The sequence below is a fragment of the Nuphar pumila genome, chromosome 2 (genome assembly GCF_984573655.1).
Source record: "Nuphar pumila chromosome 2, dmNupPumi1.hap1.1, whole genome shotgun sequence".
NCBI classification, from domain to species: Eukaryota; Viridiplantae; Streptophyta; class Magnoliopsida; order Nymphaeales; family Nymphaeaceae; genus Nuphar; species Nuphar pumila.
This window is the reverse complement of record NC_143250.1, coordinates 61,676,147-61,695,522: the sequence shown is the minus strand read 5'-3', so window position 1 is coordinate 61,695,522 and position 19,376 is coordinate 61,676,147. Positions and strand designations below refer to the sequence as shown.

The following is a 19,376-nucleotide window of genomic DNA, read 5'->3' as shown; positions in this document are numbered from 1 at the left end:
CATGCTATAATCACATATTCAGTTTTTTGACTGCCTTTAAACACATATGAGCATGCTAGAATCACATATAGAGTTTTTTTACTATCTTAGAACACATATCATTCATGATAAAATCACATATAAAGTTTTTTGCTTTGACTGCTTTAGAGCACATATGAGCATGATAGAATCACATATAAAGTTTTTTTGACTGCCTTAGAACACATATGAGCATGCTATAATCACATATTCAGTTTTTTTACTGCCTTAGAACACATATGAGCATGATCGAATCACATATATAGCTTTTTGCCTGCCTTAGAGCACATATGAGCATGGTAGAATCATATATAGAGTTTTTCTGGCTGCCTTAGAACACATATGAGCATGATATAATCACATATAGAGTTTTTTTACTGCCTCAGAACACATATTATTCATGATAGAATCACATATAGAGTTTTTTGTCTGCCTTAGAGCACATATGAGTATGATAGAATTATATATAGAGTTTTTTTACTGCCTTAGAACACATATGAGCACATGATAGAATCACATATAGTGTATAATTTATTTTAATAGATTTTGTTTATCAATACTGACTATTCTTTTCTTGTGTAGGTTGCTGGCGATAATCAGCGGAGCGGAGCTGAAGAGACAGATCAAGGCAATGAACAAGAAGACGCACAAAATCTTGGCGATGATTAGATTAATGTGTTGAATTTGTTTTATTTTTTTTTGTTTCGAAAATGTAATTGTTGAATTGTAAATAATTAAACTTGTGAATTTTAAAGTGGAACGATTAATTGTTTTAGTTTCCTTTTATATGTATTTTATGTGTACTTTGTTTTTTGTTTACAGGAAATATAAATTGTACAAGAAATATAAATTGTAGCGTTCTCGATATTTAATTTTCAAATAAATTTTTTTATTTTTTTTCTTGTTTGCGATGGATATATTCGTCGCTATACATATAATTTAGCGACGACTGTAAATCCGTCGCCAAACCGAGGTCACCGTTTAGTACCAACGGATTTGCGACGGAATCCGTCGTTCGTTATTCCGTCGCAATTAGCGACGGAACTGACGACGAATTTATTCTGTCGCCAGTTAGTGTCGAAAAATTCAAGACGTAAGCTATCTGTTGCTAAGCTGGTTAGCGATGAATTAGCGACGGAATAAAGTCGTCGCTAATCCATTGCTTTGTTGTAGTGTTATCACACCACAAGATTGGTAGAGAAGATTATGTGATGTGCAACTCCTTAAGTAAATAAGTGATCGATAGAACTTCAACAACAACATTGGCTAATGACCAGTACTCAGCCTCAGTGTTGGATCGAGAGACTGTGCTTTATTTTTGGGCTGACCAGGAAAATCAAGGACTTGCCAAGAAAGACCGCTAAGCCCTCAATGGATTTTCTGTCATCAATATTCTCTGCCCAATCTGCATTTGAAAAAGCAAAATCTTGAAAATGATGAGAACGATAGATATGAAAACCATAGTGAAGGGTATCTTTGATGTATCAAAGTATCCGATTAACCATGGGCCGATGAATGGAAGTGGGACAATGCATGTTTGATAGGCCTTATTGACTACAAAGGCAAGGCCAAGCCTGTAAGCATGATATATTGGAGAGCGCCAACAACCTGCCGGTATTCAATCATCTCCTTCCACTTTTATTTCCTTAGATGTAGGGATATTCATAACACCTTTCATTTTTTCTTCATTAGACGTAGGATTATGCTGAATGTAGATTTCTACAGAGTTCTCTACCTTATCCGAACTTACCTTAATAATTTCAATCTTACCTTTCTTCCATTCTTTAGCTTGGCAAGCTGGTGGATAGTCAGTCTCAAGCATAGTGACAAATATCGCGAGATTTATGAAAATCTCGCGCGAAATTGCCTGAAAGTTTAAAACGAAAAATTCTTGCGAGATTTTCAAAATATCACGAGATTTATGAAAAAAACATAATTACTGCGATTTAAAAGTGATATTTACGTTTTAAACGGCTATTTATCATGAAAAAAAACATGTATTTTTATTTTTAAGTAATTTTTATTAATATTTTCTTATAAAAAATAAATTTAATATTTTTTAATTTATTTTTTTATTGCCAAGATTTTGCCGAAAAAATGCGAGATTTATGAAAATTTTTCAATTTCTCACGAGTTTTTGAAAAACGAGAAATTTCCGATAAAAACGTTTGTCACTATGGTCTCAAGTGAGGTCTTTAATGAGATCCCTCAACGAGAAGTTGCACTAATTCATTGTGACATTTGACTTCTTTCCTTGGATCCAACCGGATTTGGTCTTCTTGGCATAATTGCTGTGTATCTCTTTCTAACCAATCATAGTGTTCACTGTTCAGTCGTTTGCTCCAAAATGGGAATTCGTGCTGTATATGTCCCTCATTGTTGTAACATATTTCTTTCATTTTTTGGGGTGTAAATTGTTTTTTGCACGCTAGTCATTATGAATTGAATATAGTTGCATATATTTATTTTATGTATTCCAGATTCCAATTCTGATACTAATAGTAACAATTTTCAAATGTCCATCGTTTGTGATCCATGGAACTGGTTGAACAACTTGAAGTTGTACATCCATGAAGATCAAAGAGCGCAAAAGATCAAAGATCTTACGAATACGTCATGGTTGTTGAGGCTGGATCAGGTGCAATCACATTGCACATACTGGGAACTTCTTGATGACACCTCCCTTGACATTAGTCGGTTACCCCCCTAGCCAACCATGTGTTTCTTTTCATAGTATCTTTAGAATATGACTGGTAAACAAGACATGCACCCAACTCGGTTCGTTTTATAGCGATTGAGCCTAGCTTGAGCTTATCACACGCTTGAACTAAACGAGCTGAGTTTGAGTTGGTTAGTTTTGTGAAAAAATAGGTTACTTCATGGCTGGAAGTAATACGAATTAAACTTTAGACCCCTATTAAGCCAAGCTTAAGCTGACTCATTTATAAAAAAAGAATACATTGTTTCAAAGCTGGAATTTGAACTCTAAGCTTATTGCTTGCAAGTCAGACTATTTGCTATACTTTATATTATGGGATATAAGATTTTCAAATCTATCTACTACACTTAATGAATGTATACGAGCTGAGCCAAGCCAAGCCAAGCGAAACACCTGTTGTTCGTGTCTGACTTGCTGACTTAGATAATGAGATCGAACGAGCTCTTTAGAAGCTTGGCACTAAGGGCATGTTTGATGCGCCGTTCCCAGCGGGATTCGAACAAAAATCCCGCTAAGAACAGCCTAATCAGACAAACGTTGGATGCGGCGGACGACCTTCTCTGCGTCCGCCACGTCCATAATTGTATGTAATTTTTGATCCACCTCCTCCCTGTTACAAAAAGAACAGGAACAGAAGGGATGAAAAAAAAATGCATCGACGGGCGTGCCGCGCTCGTCGATGCGTCTCTCTCTCTCTCAGTATGCAAGGGCTCCGCTGGAGCGATGGATGGCGGCACCACCGCCTTCGCCGCCAAGAGGGGGCATTCCTTTGGCAGCAAAATGGTGGCTCCTCCTCCTCGTCTGCCGCTGGTCACGGTGACTGTGCCGCCTCGTCGACCTTTCATATTGATTTTTTATGCATTTCTTAAGTGTTCCTATGATGCGTTGTTGACAGAGGTTGACGAAGGCATAGAACTGAGAAGAAGCAGACAAATCTCCATCTCTTTCTAGATTTTATTGTTGTTTCTGTGAAATGGAGAATCTCTCTCTCTAGATTTTGTTGTTATTTCTCGAAAAATGAGAAAGGGAAGAAGAAAATGGAGTGTTTGTAGCCATGAAAGAGGAAGATGGAAGGTCTCTTTAGAATGAGTTTCTTGCCATTTTGGATTTTGCTTCTTGTGCCTGTCGTTCGCGCCACCACTGATCAAGCCGACGGTAATTTCTTTCTCGCTCTTGCATTTTGTAAAATAACGAGCAGAAGAGGAAAAAACCCTTTTTTGTTTATGCATTTTTTTGGTATTTTTCGGATCAAAATCTGGTTTTTCTCTTTGGTTGCAATAGAAGAAATGGATATCCTTCCTTGCATTTCCTGACTAGTGTTTTATTTATGTGTTAAAGAAATGAAAATGAGAAAATGGTTTTATCTGTTCTTCTACTTAGTTGCAGTCTGTTAATGTCTTTTTGCCATTTGATGGTTTGCTTATCGCTGTTGTTGGGGATGCATTTTCAACAATAATAATCAGAAAGACATCACCACCATCAATGATTGATGAAGATGGTCTCTGAGAGAAGTTATAAAAGTATAATTTTGGTTTTGGTATATGAGTTTTTGTACCTATCAATTTATGATTAACCATGAGAGAAAATTTCATGTTTGATTTTGGAAAAATTAGTTCTTTAACTATGTAGGATTCTGAAAAAGGGCATGAAAAGGTTCATTAAAATATCTTATTTCGGTTGACACCTTACTATTTATTGATCTTCATCTGGTTAGCATCGTTAAGAACACTGCTTAACTATAAAACATGCAGTAATCTCCCAAATGTTAAAATTCCAAGTACTATTTACCTGCAATGTCGCTTGTTTGATGTGCATAAATAATATTGGTTGTGGAATGTGTAAGTCTTGTCTATAAAACAAGAATGCAGTTGAATTTTTTTCATCAGACGAATGATTCTATCCATTGCAGCTTTGACCACTTTTTTTGGTTTAATCTATGGTACCAACCATCATCCCTTTTTTGTTTAGTTCAAGCCCTTCAAGTTATATACAACTCACTGAACCAACCAACAACGAGCAGAGGTGATCCATGTGGGGAATCGTGGATGGGAGTCTTCTGTGCGGGGTCGTCAGTTGTATCCATGTATGCACAATTTTCCTGTCAATGAGTCTTTTAAATGTGCTTTGATGCTCTTTCAACAGATTTTCATTGTTTTAATTGGACCCATTATTCATGACTGTCCAAGTTGTTGGCACATCGTCATCAAACAATGGACATTTCGAACATAGCATTTGAGTACGGTCCAGCCAAACGTTGGACTTAGAACAGTTGTTACAGAATGAACAGAACCAATGCTTAGTTCTGTTCTTTTTGTTCATTTCGTCCAACCTTGGACAAACCATCAAACACGCCCTAAGGGCACATTTGTGTCACTAAAAATGGGTGTTAATTTTTTGCATAAATGCATTGACTGGCATGCATTTTTGCGGGGTTCACAGTGACAACACAAACAGCGGAAACCGTTGTTTTCGCAAAAAACTCCCAGGCATGCCAAAATACATGCTAGAGGTAGGTTTTTCGTGAAAATGATTCCCGTGGGGGCAGGGGTCCGATTCCGTTTTATCATTAGACATTTCCACGGAAGGGGGTGCCCGTGACATGTAAATGGCTCTTAAGGGTATGTTTGATGCGTCGTTCCCAGTGTGATTCAGATGCAAATTTCGTTGGGAACAACGATTTTAAACAAACGTTGGACGCAGCGGACGGCGTTTCACGTGTCCTTATACATGTGATATTTTCGTTTCACCCTCCCCTCTGTTACAAAAAGTAACAGGGATGAGGGAAACAAAAGTTTTTCGATGGGCGTGCCCGCGAGCTCTTTGGTCTCTGACACCGCCCGCTCCTCCAGCAAAAACGTCTTTAGAGGAAGCCGAGGTGAAGCAGATAAACATGAAGAAGAAGGACCAGATTCGGTGGTTGGAGGAGGGGGAATCTGTTCCGGTCAGGATTGAAAGATCTCGAAGAGCGGCCGGATTCGGCCATTGGCGAAGAGCTCGTTGATGAAGATGGCATCGAGGTCATTGACGAAGGAGCTGAAGGTGTTGTAGTCGAAGTCCTCATCGTCGTCCTCCTCCTCATACTCTCCATCATTTCCTTCGGGAAGATCATTGACATCATCATCCTCGAGAGGGTGGGCGATCAGATCGGGGGAGACGTTTAGGAAGCGACTGTCCGTTGAAGCTTGGGGAGAGGGAGATTAGGAGGCTCTGCATCTGCATCGTTTTGTTGCCAGAAAAGACGACCTCCAGAGGACAATTCGGTGGCCGAAAATGATGGTGGCAAAGAGAACAATGTCTTCTTCTTGATTATGATTTATTCTTCTTAGTTAAGTTTTTTTTTTCATTGATTCGGGTTTTTTCTTCTTCTTCATTCTTTCCTCATCAAACAAAGGACATTTGTTGGGCTTGGAACAAAAAGAACAGAACTAACGTTACCAATGTTCTGTTCTGTTTTTTTTTTGTTCATTTCGTCCAACCCTGGACAAGGGATCAAACATACCCTAATGGCCCATCTCATTTCCCAGCTTTACATGAGAAAAATGGCTAATCAAAGTCATTCTGACCCGATAAGATGGAAAAAGTTTTGGGATCGGTTCAACACCTAGATCGGGCAAAGAGAGAGAGAGAGAGAGGCTGAACCAGGGTTACCAGAAACTCCACTTACATGTGGTAAACTCGTTTCTAAAACCTGACGCCATGCATTTTTGAAACTTAGAAGGGAACTTAAAAAAAAAAACATGAGAAACCTGTTTCACATTACATGGAAAACCTATTTACTTTATATGAGGAAACTCGTTTCCCTTGGGAAATATGTTTCCATACATTTTTGCAAGATTTTCTTAAATAACTTTTTTTTTCAATGAAAAGTTGAGATATATGTGTTATTCAAAAATATAATTAATTTTTTAATTATAATCAACTTAGTCATATATTTTACAAAAAAATTATTAATTGTTACTATTTTTCATAATTTTAGTAAAAAATTAAATTTTATGTAGACATTTGCACTTATGCTCCACACACATAATATATATATATATATATATATCAGAACTTTAGAAACCCGTTTGCGGTTCTAGGCAACCTTTTTTTCTTTCTTTTTTTCAGACAGAGAAATCTGGGGTTAGGCAGACTCCTACCAGTTACCATTTGAGGTTCGAACTTGCAACGTCCCAACACAAGGTGACGTGCACTAACTACTCCTGCTAGACAAACGGAGCCCTATTGATTTCTTGGCAACCTTGGGCTGGACCAAGTCATGAATGTACTTAAGCCACCAAGGGCCCTGCTCAGTGAAGCATTCAACATCAATTCAGGCTTAATTGAAAAATAATAAAGGTTGAGAGAGGTGAATGAGATTACAGTGGAGAGAAAAAGCATATGATACAAATGAGACACATTTGTTTCTTAGCTATTCTTGGCAACAAGGAAGGCCTCGCTTATCTTCACTTGACCTCTTTAATCTCATCCAATGCGTAGTTGTTGGTCGACACGTTGGCGTAGTTGACCTTGTTGAACCGAACCACCACCGGGTAACGAGAAGCCGGGTCCTGAAATCCAAAAACTTTTGTTATTGATCCAATTTCTTGTGGCTATTTTGGTGACAGCAATTCATCAAACTCACTAATAGTAATATGCCCTAATTGGGGTTGGCGTAGTGGGGTGAGGCCTTGGCTGACAGACGGGCACTTAAGGTTGCATTCTGTTGCCTTTCTGCCCAAGCCAATGAGTAGCATAGGCCGGGCCCAGGGGTAGGGGTCCTAGGTATGGCAGGCTGAGCCAACGCGACCAGGTCTTCGTGCAGGGTTATAAATTCAAAAAAGTCGAGGCAACACCGACATCAATAGTCGTTTCTTTTGTGTTTTGGTGAAACCCAAGGTTGTTAAATGCGATGAGGCGAAGCGAGGCGTTGAGCCTGCGCTTCGCCTCTGAGGCGTACGCCTCTCACAACTGGAATGGAAGTGAAGCGGTGGGAGGGGAGGCAGTAAGAGAAGGACCACCCGCCCAGCTGGTACGGAAGCGAGGGACATGCCTGTCGTCCGGTGGTCGGAGAAGACTGAGCAGCAGCTACAGCACAGCAACTCCGGTGGTCGGTGGTCACAACTGGTCGGAGGTTGATGAGGGGCACATCACAGCAACGCCTCAGTACCTTGAGCGTGTGCCTCGCCTCTGAGGCGTACGCTTCAGGTACTGAGGCGTACGCCTCTCACAACACTGGTGAAACCTACTGTAGCATACACGGTCGTGTAAATAAGAAGGCCCCTCCCACTAATGTAATTAGGGGTGTCAATGGGTCGGGTTTGGTTCGGACTTAGGTGAAACTAGACTTGAACCAGATTTTTGGGTATGGTATCGGGTTCAGACTCAGGTTTAATCAGATCCATTATAAGAAAAACCATACCCAGACTCAATAAAAACTACATGAACCAAACCTGGACCATACCCAGTAAAACCATATTTTTTATCATTTCTACATTGAAAATTTGTGGGTCTTAATCGAAACTCAGGTTAGGTCGGGTCTGGTATAAAATTTCACAAACTATACCCGGGTCCACGTATTATTCGGACCTTTGAGTCTGGATCCGGATCCTAATTGGGTCTTCATATTTATCACCATATCGGGAGCCTATAGGGTTTGGTTGGGGTTGGGGTTGGGTCCGGGTAAACCAGGTCGGTTGACACCCTTAAATGTAATCAGTTCAGCAATGCAATTAAGTGTTTGAGTTAGAGTGGGTCGCTCCTGTCTGTGTGAGTTGTGGTCGTGATACGTTTTTCAGGTAAGTAATTTATGTGTTGAATATTTTATTATTTAATTAGTTATATGTGTTGTGGATATCAGGACTTATTGGATTCGATCCACCTAAGCAAAATAGCACGGAAACTCTGCCGGACTTTCGCGGCGGGTGGGGGCGACCACATCCAACAAGTGGGTGTTAAAAAGCTAGACCCAAACCCAAGAAGTGGTATCTGAATGGGTTCGATCGTGGGTCCATTGGGTCTGATTAAAGATCCAATCAGGGTTGATAGTGGATCCAATTGGGTCAGATCATGGGTCCATTCCGATTGTTCGTGTATCCGTACGTAAAATAAGATCTTGGATATATTCAGTTCGACTGTGGATCTGTCCATAATGGCCGCCATGTCCGTGAAGGAGGAAGAAGAAGCTCTTCTCAGCAAGAAGGAGAAAGCGAGTGAGAAGAAGAAAGAAGACTGTTGAAGGAAAACCAATTATTTCATCTCAAAATCGAGACGAGAATGAAGAGGAATGGGACACTGAAGCTTCTGTTGCAGTCATAGTGAAGCCAAATATGGATGCTGCCAAGCAATATAACCTTGACTTCAGTATCAGATGCCGAGGTAATTGATTATGATCATGTCTGGATCATCGACTAAAGGTGCTCGAACCATATGATCGGAGATCAAAAGAAGTTTGAGAGCATGGCCAAATAAAAGGGTGGAAAGGTTGTCATGATGTCAAACAATGCAAGATTATCGATCACTCATGTTGGTAATAAGGTTGTCATCGACTAAAGGTGCTCGTGAATGTATATGAAAATTTCCAGTTACTTGATAAGCCAATCATGACCGGTTATAAGCTACAATGAGTATATGTCATGTTGAATGAGTCATCTTACGTGAAGAACACCTGTAAGAATGTGACTACAGATCTTTGGCATGCACGACTTGGACAAGTAAGCTATAACATGTTGGACAGTATGGGTTAAGGGTCCAACCCACACTGTGACCCGGTTTGACAACCATTAATGGGTCACATTAGTGGCCACATAATGAGGTTAGTGGGTGGGAGTTAGGTGAATGTGGAGAGACCACATTCACGTAACTGCCTTATTCTCCCATTATATAAAAGGGTTAGGAGGCTACGAAAATAATGAGACGTTCATAGCATTTATTCTGTCAAAACAATTCCACATTTTGATATCGTAGAACAGGGTCCTGCTCACCGTCAACCTAAGGCCTGGGCTCATTGTGGGCGTCGATCGGTTGAGGAGAATGATGAATTCCCTACAAGCACTCGATGGTGAATTCAGGTATGCTTCCTGTGTTTTGTTTTACAGGATTCGCCAACATTGGGTTATGAGCCCATATTCCACGCATTCAGCTGAGCGTGGTCGTGTAAGGCTTTCTGGCATTTTGCGGCCACTGTTGCCCTGGGGCGACTTAACTCGCCGGTTGACAACGATAGTCACCGTGAGGGTGATTGTCAATCTATTCCTGGCAAACTGTCATCATGAGGAGACAGTGTTTCCGGCAAACTGTTGCCGTGGGGCGACAACCTTCATCGGCAACTGTCGCCGTGGGGGCGACAACCATTCCCGACAGCGATCGACTCACGCGGCCCTTATTAAAAAAAAAATACAGATCGAGGGTTTTACCTGTGGCTATCGGGCTGCAGGGGTTGCCTAAGGATGTCGTCGGTGATGTCACCTGAAGCGTCGCTGCAGACGTCACCGGGGGGGGGGGGGGGGGGGGGGTTGCCGGATTGTCGGCGTCCGTCTGACGACACATCGAATCCGGGGATTAAAAAAACCCCTTCGCCATTTTTTTTGCTCAGCCATGGGGCTGCAAAGCCGGTTGTCGTCGCCATCAGGATCAACATGGGGGATCAGCCGGTGCCGGGGCTATCGATGTGGGTCGCCGGTGGGGCGACACAGGATGCTGACTTTAGCCGGCAGCTCCAGCGACAGACATTTAGAAACTTCTTTTCTGCTCCTTTAGCCGTTGGGCTACCAATAGAGTTGTCACCAGAGCTTTTGTGGGGGATGCGAGGTCGCCATCGCCGGCGGCCAACCGACCGGAGCGCCGGTGCCTGCATCGACATGTCGTCGTGGGGGGACGTGCACCTCTCTTGAGCGACATGGATCACCGTTTGAACGGACTGATCGGTTTCTGAGAAACCGAAAGCATTCGATTTCTCAGAAACGTGTTCGTTTCATTGAAAGGTTGACCCAGGTCGGACCGGGTATTCCGACCCGGTGGATATTGATCGACCGGACCCATTTTGGGTGGATCGGGTCTGTCAATATCCACCCGGATCAGGTCCGCGTTTTTGTCCCAGGACTGGACCCGGACCCATAAGGCATCGGGTCTGGGACAGATCATGCAGACTCAAACCCATTTAGTATCGGGTCAGGGTTTGGGTCAGAACCACCATTTTGGATCAGAGCCGGACCCATTAGGTTTCGGGTTTGGTCCGATTCGATTGAACCGGGTCAGGATCGAACCCAGACCCATAAGGCATCGGGTCTGGGTCAGATCATGCAGACTCAGACCCATTTAGTATCGGGTCCGGGTTTGGATCAGAACCACCATTTTGGATCGGAGCCGGACCCATTAGGTTTCGGGTTTGGTCCGATTCGATTGAACCGGGTCAAGATCTAATTTTTTTTGGACCAGGTTGTGATCCAGACCCATCAAGTTTTTGGGTCTGGGTCTAATTCGGAAGACCTGGATTCATTTTTGGATCTGGTTAGGGTCCGGGCCCGAGTCCATTCTGGTTAATACCGGGTCGGACCCGGATAAGGTTATTACCGAGTCTGACCCAGATCTGGTTATGTACCGTGTCTGATATAGATTTGTTTCAAATCGGGTCTGACTCAGATCCAGTTCATACCAGGTCTGACTCAGATCCAGTTTAAAGCCGGATCCGCTCCAAATCCAGTTTGAACTGGTTCTGACTCAAATTCAGCAGGGTCCAGGCACTATTTGTCCCGAACCGGATCAGGGACAAATTTGGCCTCTTTCGGGACCGGTTCAGAGCTGTTTTTGACCGGTTTCTTTCAGTTTTTCACCGGTTCCGAGATACTAAGACCCTATTTTTATAAATATAAGGAAATACAAGGATTTTGGCATACGGTTATAAGGTTTTATGAACTTTTGTTTATATTAAGTACCGATTCATAAGGTTCAGAACCGGTTTAGACCCTTAGATGACTGGTTCAGGGCTGTTTCATACCGATTCAGAGTGTTTTCAGACCGGTTCCTACTTGAGGACCCTGAGTTTTACCTAAATGAGCATGCTTTTGTCTTTTTAATGCTTTATAAAGTGTTTATTGTGTGAAAACATGACTTATGTGCATTAATTTATGTGTTTAAGTTATGCATGATGACTTTAAACATGAATTGTAACTAAATTCATGATAATCAGTTTATATATATTAGTTGATGCATGAACTTGTATTATGTCATGAATATACATGCATTAAAATGTGTACATGGGTGCGCTCCATAATACGAATAGGTTTTCGGTAAAAGATCTTGATTGACCGATTTATGTAATCACCAAAGTGATCTGAGTCGTGTTGATTAAGGATTCTTTGGACTGTATTAAGATTCATTATTATGATTGTTTATAAATTTATGAAACGTCGATTCTACCCAAAGGTAAGTCGTTGTGTTCCAAATTTACACAGGGTGTGATAGTAGATATGTATTCCAGCCCATGAAGCATGTTCGTACCCAAAGGTACAGTGCTGAATTGCCTCTGGATGCATGATTTGCTAGTTTCACCAACTGAAGTCAATTCCTTGAGAATTGAAGAGACGGAACAACTATCAGTATTGTCGTTTCCACCAAAGTGGAACGATAATGACTCATCTATGCTTGTCTCAGAAAAGGTGAATAACAAGGGGTCTCATATTTACTTTTTCAATATGAATCTCGTATAGAGCGATTCATCTTTTACTCATACGGAGAATAGAACAACCGTTTTGAAGGTTGTCTATGAGAAGTGGAAGCGCTCAAAATGATGTCCATGAGAAGTGGGAGCATTCGAATAATCTTAGTCTGTTGCTTTTGCAATCTTGAGTGGCTCAGAATATTCGAGGTATTATCTCTCATTGCAGGACAATGAAGAAATTTTTGAAATTCATTGGGACAAAAATTATTGATTTTATATGAGGTTTTATCTCAGGCCATTTGGATAAGAAACTTCATTATGGGTCTTAATATTGTGGACTCCATTGAGAGACCACTAAAGATCTTTTGTGATAATGAAGTAGTCATGTTATTTTTCAAATAACACCAAGAGCTCAATATCGTGTCGACACATAGAGTTAAAATATTTTGTTGTTAAAGAAAGGACTGAAAATCATCTGGTATGTATTGATACAATTGGGATGAAGGAAATGACTGTGGATCCCCTTACTAAAGGGTTAACACGGGGATTGTATTCCCAACATGTAAAGGGGATGAGTCTTTTTTATTCCTTATGTATGACAATACATTATGTGATCACATTTGTGTTTATGTTTTGATTCTCTAAGGTTTTGTGTTATTGTTGATTTTGTAGAAAGAATCTCTCATATGGGTTAGAGAGAATAGCTAAATAACAATTTTAAAGGACCAATAGAATATGTGAGAGACCAACCTATTCATAAAGGTAATTTTTTGCATGCCTAAGCACTGAAGGTGAATTGTAGTGTAGTACATGGGATTATAATATTTCATAAAGGAGTGTTCATATCAATAATTCATATGATTAATCCTTGTGATAAAGGGTGGCATGTGAACCCACATGAAGAATTAAATCGAGATAACGGTATACACCTCGATTTAGTACAGTTTTGGTATCAATGGGTCAAGTGGGAGAATGTTGGACATTATGGGTTAAGGGTCCAGCCCACAGTGTGACCCGGTTTGACAGCCATTAGTGAATCACATTAATGGCCACATAATGGGGTTAGTGGGTGGGAGTTACGTGAATGTGGAGAGACCACATTCACGTAACTGCCTTATTCTCTCATTATATAAAGGGGTTAGGAGGCTATGAAGATAATGAGACGTTCATAGCATTTATCCTGCCAAAACAATTTCACATTCTGATATCGTGGAACAGGGTTCTGCTCACTGTCGACCTAAGGCATGGGCTCATTGTGGGCATCGAATGGCTGAGGAGAACATCAAATTTTCTACATGCACTCGATGGTGAATTCAGGTACGCTTCCTGCGTTTTGTTTTACAGGATTCGCCAACATAACAGACTAAAAGTGATAATGGACAAGTAGATATTTAAGAGACTTCCCAAGGTAGGAGTACAAAAAGACACAGTGTGTGCAGGGTGTCAATATGGAAAGGTTCATCGGCTTCCATAAGAAGCCAAGTGCAGAACAATAATGCCTTTGGTCCGGTCAATCTACCATCTGTTAGTAGTTATAGATACATACTCATCTTCATTGATGACTACTTGAGATTTGTTTGAATATATATCTTAAAAGAGAAGTCAGTTGTTCTTCAGATGTTTAAGGAGTTCAAAGACAAGGTCGAAGGTGAAGTAGGAGTTTAAGATTCTATGCTTACCAACTGATAGTGGTAGAGAGTATAGTATACATCAGCTGAATTTTCAGTATTCTTAAAGGAGGCAGGCATCCGACATCAGTTTAGTGTGCAAATACTCCACAACAGAATGGAGTCGCAGAGGAAGAACAGACATATGGTAGAGACTGCAAGAAGCATGATAAGTGCCAAGAATGTGTTGAGCAAGTTTTCAGGCAGGTGCTTCAAGACGGCCACTCACATAGCAAACAGACTGCCAAACGCGAAATTGAGATTCATCTCACCGTTCGAGAAGTGGAAAATTAAACCCGCTTTAAGTCATTTCAAAGTTTTTTTTGTTGTGTTTGTTATGAGAAGCAAGTTTGAGAAGGCACATTGGTGTATATTCCTCGAGTACGACAGTGAGGGAAAGGGATGAAGATGGTGTGATTCATCTACCAATAAGATCTACGAATCACGAGATGTGGTGTTCGATGAAGCAACGTCATGGTGGTCATAAAAAAAAAATGGTGCTTCTAGAGTCGAAGGTTTGCCCAAAGAGAAGAAAAACGCCCAAGACCTAAATGAAGGCGAGACCAGTGAAAAGTCTCAACAACAACAGAGTTTGCCTTCTCCATCGAGAAGGTCTAGTCTTTGGAAAGACGGTGTTCACCAGGGTGTAGCCAGGCTGACTAATAACCTCAACAATTGCGAAGATCAACAAGAGTAAGGAAACCAAATCCCAAGTGCGTAGATTCAGCTCTAGCTAAAGAAGAAAAACCGAAGCCATTAAATAAGGCCCGGGAACCGAGTGAAAGGTTCCAAAGTTCAATAAGAAGAATGCTTTATACAAGCAAGAAATTGAGACAAGAGCATACATAATATGCAAAAAGTCAGTTTCGTCGTGGCTTGTAGGGATGGTAGTGGACTTGGGGGAAACAGGGCCCCGCCCCGCCTCGCTTCGTTTGGACCGGAGATGGAGGACATGAAACGGGGATGGTGGTTACAATCAAAACTTGTTCAGTTATGGGGGCGGGGATGGACTTACGCTTTCCGCCGCTCCACCCCGTCAATGGAACAAAGGAAAACGGGCTCCGCCCCACCTCACCCTGTTTGGACCAGGATTGGAGGACATGTAAGGATGGAGGACAGGATTGTGAGACAGGGCGAGGGTGGAGACCTTGTCCCCCCCCCCCCCCCCCCCCTCGTCTTGAGAAGATTAAGAGGAGTCATCTCTTCTATAAAGAGCCTACAAGTTTCTGACTTTGCAAAGTTCAAAAGATTACTCTCAAAGAAGATGTGAACCAGATAAGAGGTCAAAGACTAGAGATATCGATATTGAGGGGAAGAAATGTTAGGCAATACCAACATCAGTAGTCGTTTTTTAGCTTTGATGATATTGATGAAGGTTTTAAACCGACTGTAATATACATGGTCAACGATTAGTCACGTTAACATGTTGTGTAAAGTTTTCTTGTCATCTGTGTGAATGTCAACTGTCAAGTAGTGATTTGGTGAAACATGTCATATAGGTTGTGATATGATGCCACATCAAATTGTTGTTTTTATGGTGATTGGGTGGGTTATGTTATTATTGATTTTTTTAGTTTAATGGCTATGAAAATGAGATTTATTGGCAATAAAATATATATATATTTTTTTGAGTTAAATTTTTTGGATAGTAAACTCCATTGAGTAAGGAGTTTTTCATATATCCTTTGTAAATAAGAATATCCCTCCCAACTAATGTAATCAGTTCAGCAATGCAATTAAGTGTTTTAAAGTGAGTCACTCACTGTCCGTGTGAGTTGTGGTTGTGCTACGTTCATGTACATGTTTTATATATGTTGAATATATTTTTATTTAATTATTTATATATGTCATGGATATCGGGTCTTATTGGATCCGATCCACATCAGCAAATCAATGTGGAGGCTTTGCCGGATTTTCACGGCACGTGAGGCCCACCACATCCAACAAGTGAGTGTTAAAAAGCCGGACCCGAACCCAAATCTAATTGGGCAGTGCAATATACTACATCTAAGCCACTATTTTCTTTAAATATAGCATCCATCTTCTCTCACAAGCACTATAAAAAAAAACAAGGTTGAGCGAGAGAGGAGAAATAAGAATCAAACCTGATCTACAGCAACCACGGACCCGATGCCGTTGTACCAATAGGATTCTCTTCTAAGAATCTTCACCTGTAGATAATAATCACAAATTACGTGCATGGTCATTGGTGGTACTTTTAATAAGTTCACGTCTGCTGGTGTAACAATTACTAGGTGCCACTAGCCATGACCCTACATCTCAATTTAGATCAGGATGGTGATGCTCATTCTCTGTTACAGCGAGATGGTATTTGGTAGCAATGATCATGAACTTAGACCACGTTCATTTTCTTTTTCTTTTTTGTGGTTGGCTAAGGAAAAAAAACCTCATCACCCACAACACAATAACAGGCCTCCGGTTGATAAAACTATAGGTGCATTGGTACTTGATATGCAAACACGCCCTTAGTGTATCGTGTATCAGGCGTCCCAGTACCAGATACCAATATTAAACTTGTCTCATAAACCATAAAAGAAGTATCAAACGTTTAAGAAACTTGCCCGAGAAATGCATAGCATCTTTTATAAAAACATGTTTTTATTACATTTTAAATGAGTATCAAGCTCATTTCTATTAACATTTTTGCTTATGAACAATAATTTTATTTTCTAAAAATATTTTATAGTGTTTAATTTTTAAATATTATAATTTATAAAAAATTTATTATAGAATAATGATTGATTACATATGCATATTTAACTATTTTAATTTATATGTATGTTTATGACCTACACTACAAATGTGATTTTTGGTACTAGGGGATGAAAACCTACCCGCTAAGAAATATTTTATTGGATTTTTGGTGTTTTTTTGGTTTATGGTTGACCCACAGATGTGATCTATGTGCGTGTTTTCATAAGAATCAGTTCTTGGAGCATTTGATTCCGATGCATGAATAAATTTTTAATTATAAGGTTTCAAAAATCTAAAACTTACAATTTTCATAAATTTTTGAGGCTCCAAATATCAGTTTTTACATCTAAAATGCATGACACAAGTGTCAATTTCTAGTAAATCAATCATGTTAAACACATCTTTAAGGTAAGAATTAAAAAAAAACACCAAAAATCTGATAAAATGTTTCTTAGTGAGTAGGTTTGGTAGGGTTTTCTAGTGGATAGGTTTTCATTCCCCTCCACCTCATACCAGTGCCAGTATGTTACGCAATTTTTGGCAACTATGGTTAAAACCCTTTAAGTCTGCCCTGCTTTGTGCAGTTTCTATATACTTTGTGCCAAGGGCATGTCATCAGTACCAAAGGGGGCTCCGCTTGTTTGGTAGGAGCTGTTAGTGTACGTTGCTTATGTTGTTCAACTGGTGGGGGTCTGCCTAATCCCAGCTTGCCTTTCAAAAAAAAAAGGGAGGGATGTCCTCAGTATGTTTTGAACTGCATGTGGTCATCCCATGTCAAGTGACAAACTATGATCGGTCTTAACCCAGTAGACAAAGCCCTGCTAAGCTAAGACCAATTGATCTAGAAATTTTGTGACAACATGGTGTGGAGTTCTTACCTTTGTACCACGCTTGGGGCCAATGGGTGGTGGCGGGGGTGGCTTGGCAGCAGGTGCCTCCGCTACAGGTGCAGGTGGGGCACCCTTCCCTTCTTGTGCTCTGACCACTAGCCTTCCATGATTGGGGTTCTTCATGTTGATCAGGAGCATGGAGGGTCGAGATGATGATGATGAGGAGGTGAGGCTCGAGCCCAGTGCGAACCCACTGGCTGCCGATGCCATGTTGCACGTAGCCGTAGCCATCTTGGGACCCTTTTCTTCCCTCTGCCTTACAATGGACTGCACAAGATAACACAACTAAGCTTCAACCAGGAAGATAGAGAGGGAGTGCAAGGGGATTGGTTGATTTTCTATAATTCCAAAACCTTTTTTTTTTCTTTTCGTGGTCTAAATGGACTGATTATCTTCTCCTCTGATTCTTGGGAAGAGATTTGGTCCAGTGGGATGCAGCCACGTCAGCACCATATCCAATCCCTTCCTCTAGATAACACTGCTTGACTTTAATTAGCGTAAAAATTTCAAACGAGAGCCAAACTTTTAGTCCTCATTGGTATCCACCCAAAAGTTTTCTTGTATTTTGGATACACTCAATCACTCCCTTTTAGTAGGGGTGGCCAAGGGCCAGACCTGGCGGGCTAGGTTTCGGTCATGATTTTAGGCCCGGGCTCATTAGATACTAGGCCTAAACCCAGCCCATTACATATGCGGGTCGAGGCCCTGAGTTATTTATTACATTTTTTTTATAATATATATATATATATATATATATATATTTTAAAAATAACTATTATATAGTAACTTAGATAACTATTACTATTTATCTAATTAATTGCATGAAAACTTACTATTTGTTAATTATTACTATTTACCTAATTAGTTGCACTAATTAAGAATTACCTTTTCGTGTTGTATCATGAAAAATAAAGAGAAATAAATGGGTTTGGGCCGGGGGAGGATGGACCTGACCCACTTCATATTGGCCCGTTGGAACAATGGGCTTCTCTTCAAATCCGAGCCCGTTAAGAACCGGGCCGGGCCGGCCCAGTCCATTAGCGTGCCAAGATGCCCACCCCTACCGATTAGACAATTTTTTTTTACAGAGAAAGATGAGGTTAGCCCGACCTCTACCAGTTATACAACCATACCATTTGGAGTTCTAACTTGCAATGTCCCAAAACCTGCACTAACTTGCAATGTTCACTCTCATTAGACTTTTTTTGAGTTTAATTTGAGAAACCACCCTAGCCGTGCTGGCTCAGCCTGCCATACTACGATATTTGTCCATATCAGCGTAAAACTCTCACGCTTACCCCTCGACCCTAGGGAGTCGCCAAGCTTAGGCTTGCGCAAGGGGGTGACACCCATGTGATTTCATAAAAAGGTTATGAGCATATATAGTGACAAATATCGCAAGATTTATGAAAATCTCACGATAATATCGTGAGAAATTGCCTGAAAGTTTAAAACGGCTATTTCTTGCAAGATTTTCAAAATCTTGCGAGATTTTATGAAAAAACATAAATACCACAATTTAAACGTGATATTTACTGTCTTAAACGGCTATTTATCACAAAAAAAATATGTATTTTTATTTTTAAATAATTTTTATTAATATTTTCTTATAAAATTTTTTTTATATTTTTTAATTTATTTTTTTATTGCCGAGATTTTGCCAAAAAATGCGAGATTCATGAAAAAATTTCAATTTCTCGCAAGTTTTTGAAAAATGAAAAATTACCGTT

General features: G+C 40.4%; 1 protein-coding gene across 1 annotated transcript; it reads right to left on the bottom strand.

Moving 5' to 3' along the window:
* Positions 1 to 7,037: 7,037 nt before the first annotated feature.
* On the bottom strand, positions 7,038 to 18,001 carry LOC149845546 (photosystem I reaction center subunit IV, chloroplastic-like). Its single transcript, XM_089995816.1, has 3 exons — positions 17,635 to 18,001; positions 16,147 to 16,212; positions 7,038 to 7,287 (listed from the first exon to the last, which is right to left on the bottom strand). The coding sequence occupies exons 1-3, from the start codon at positions 17,875 to 17,877 to the stop codon at positions 7,183 to 7,185; spliced, it is 414 nt and encodes a 137-aa protein (XP_089851942.1). The 5' UTR covers positions 17,878 to 18,001; the 3' UTR covers positions 7,038 to 7,182.
* Between the last annotated feature and the right edge of the window lie 1,375 nt (positions 18,002 to 19,376).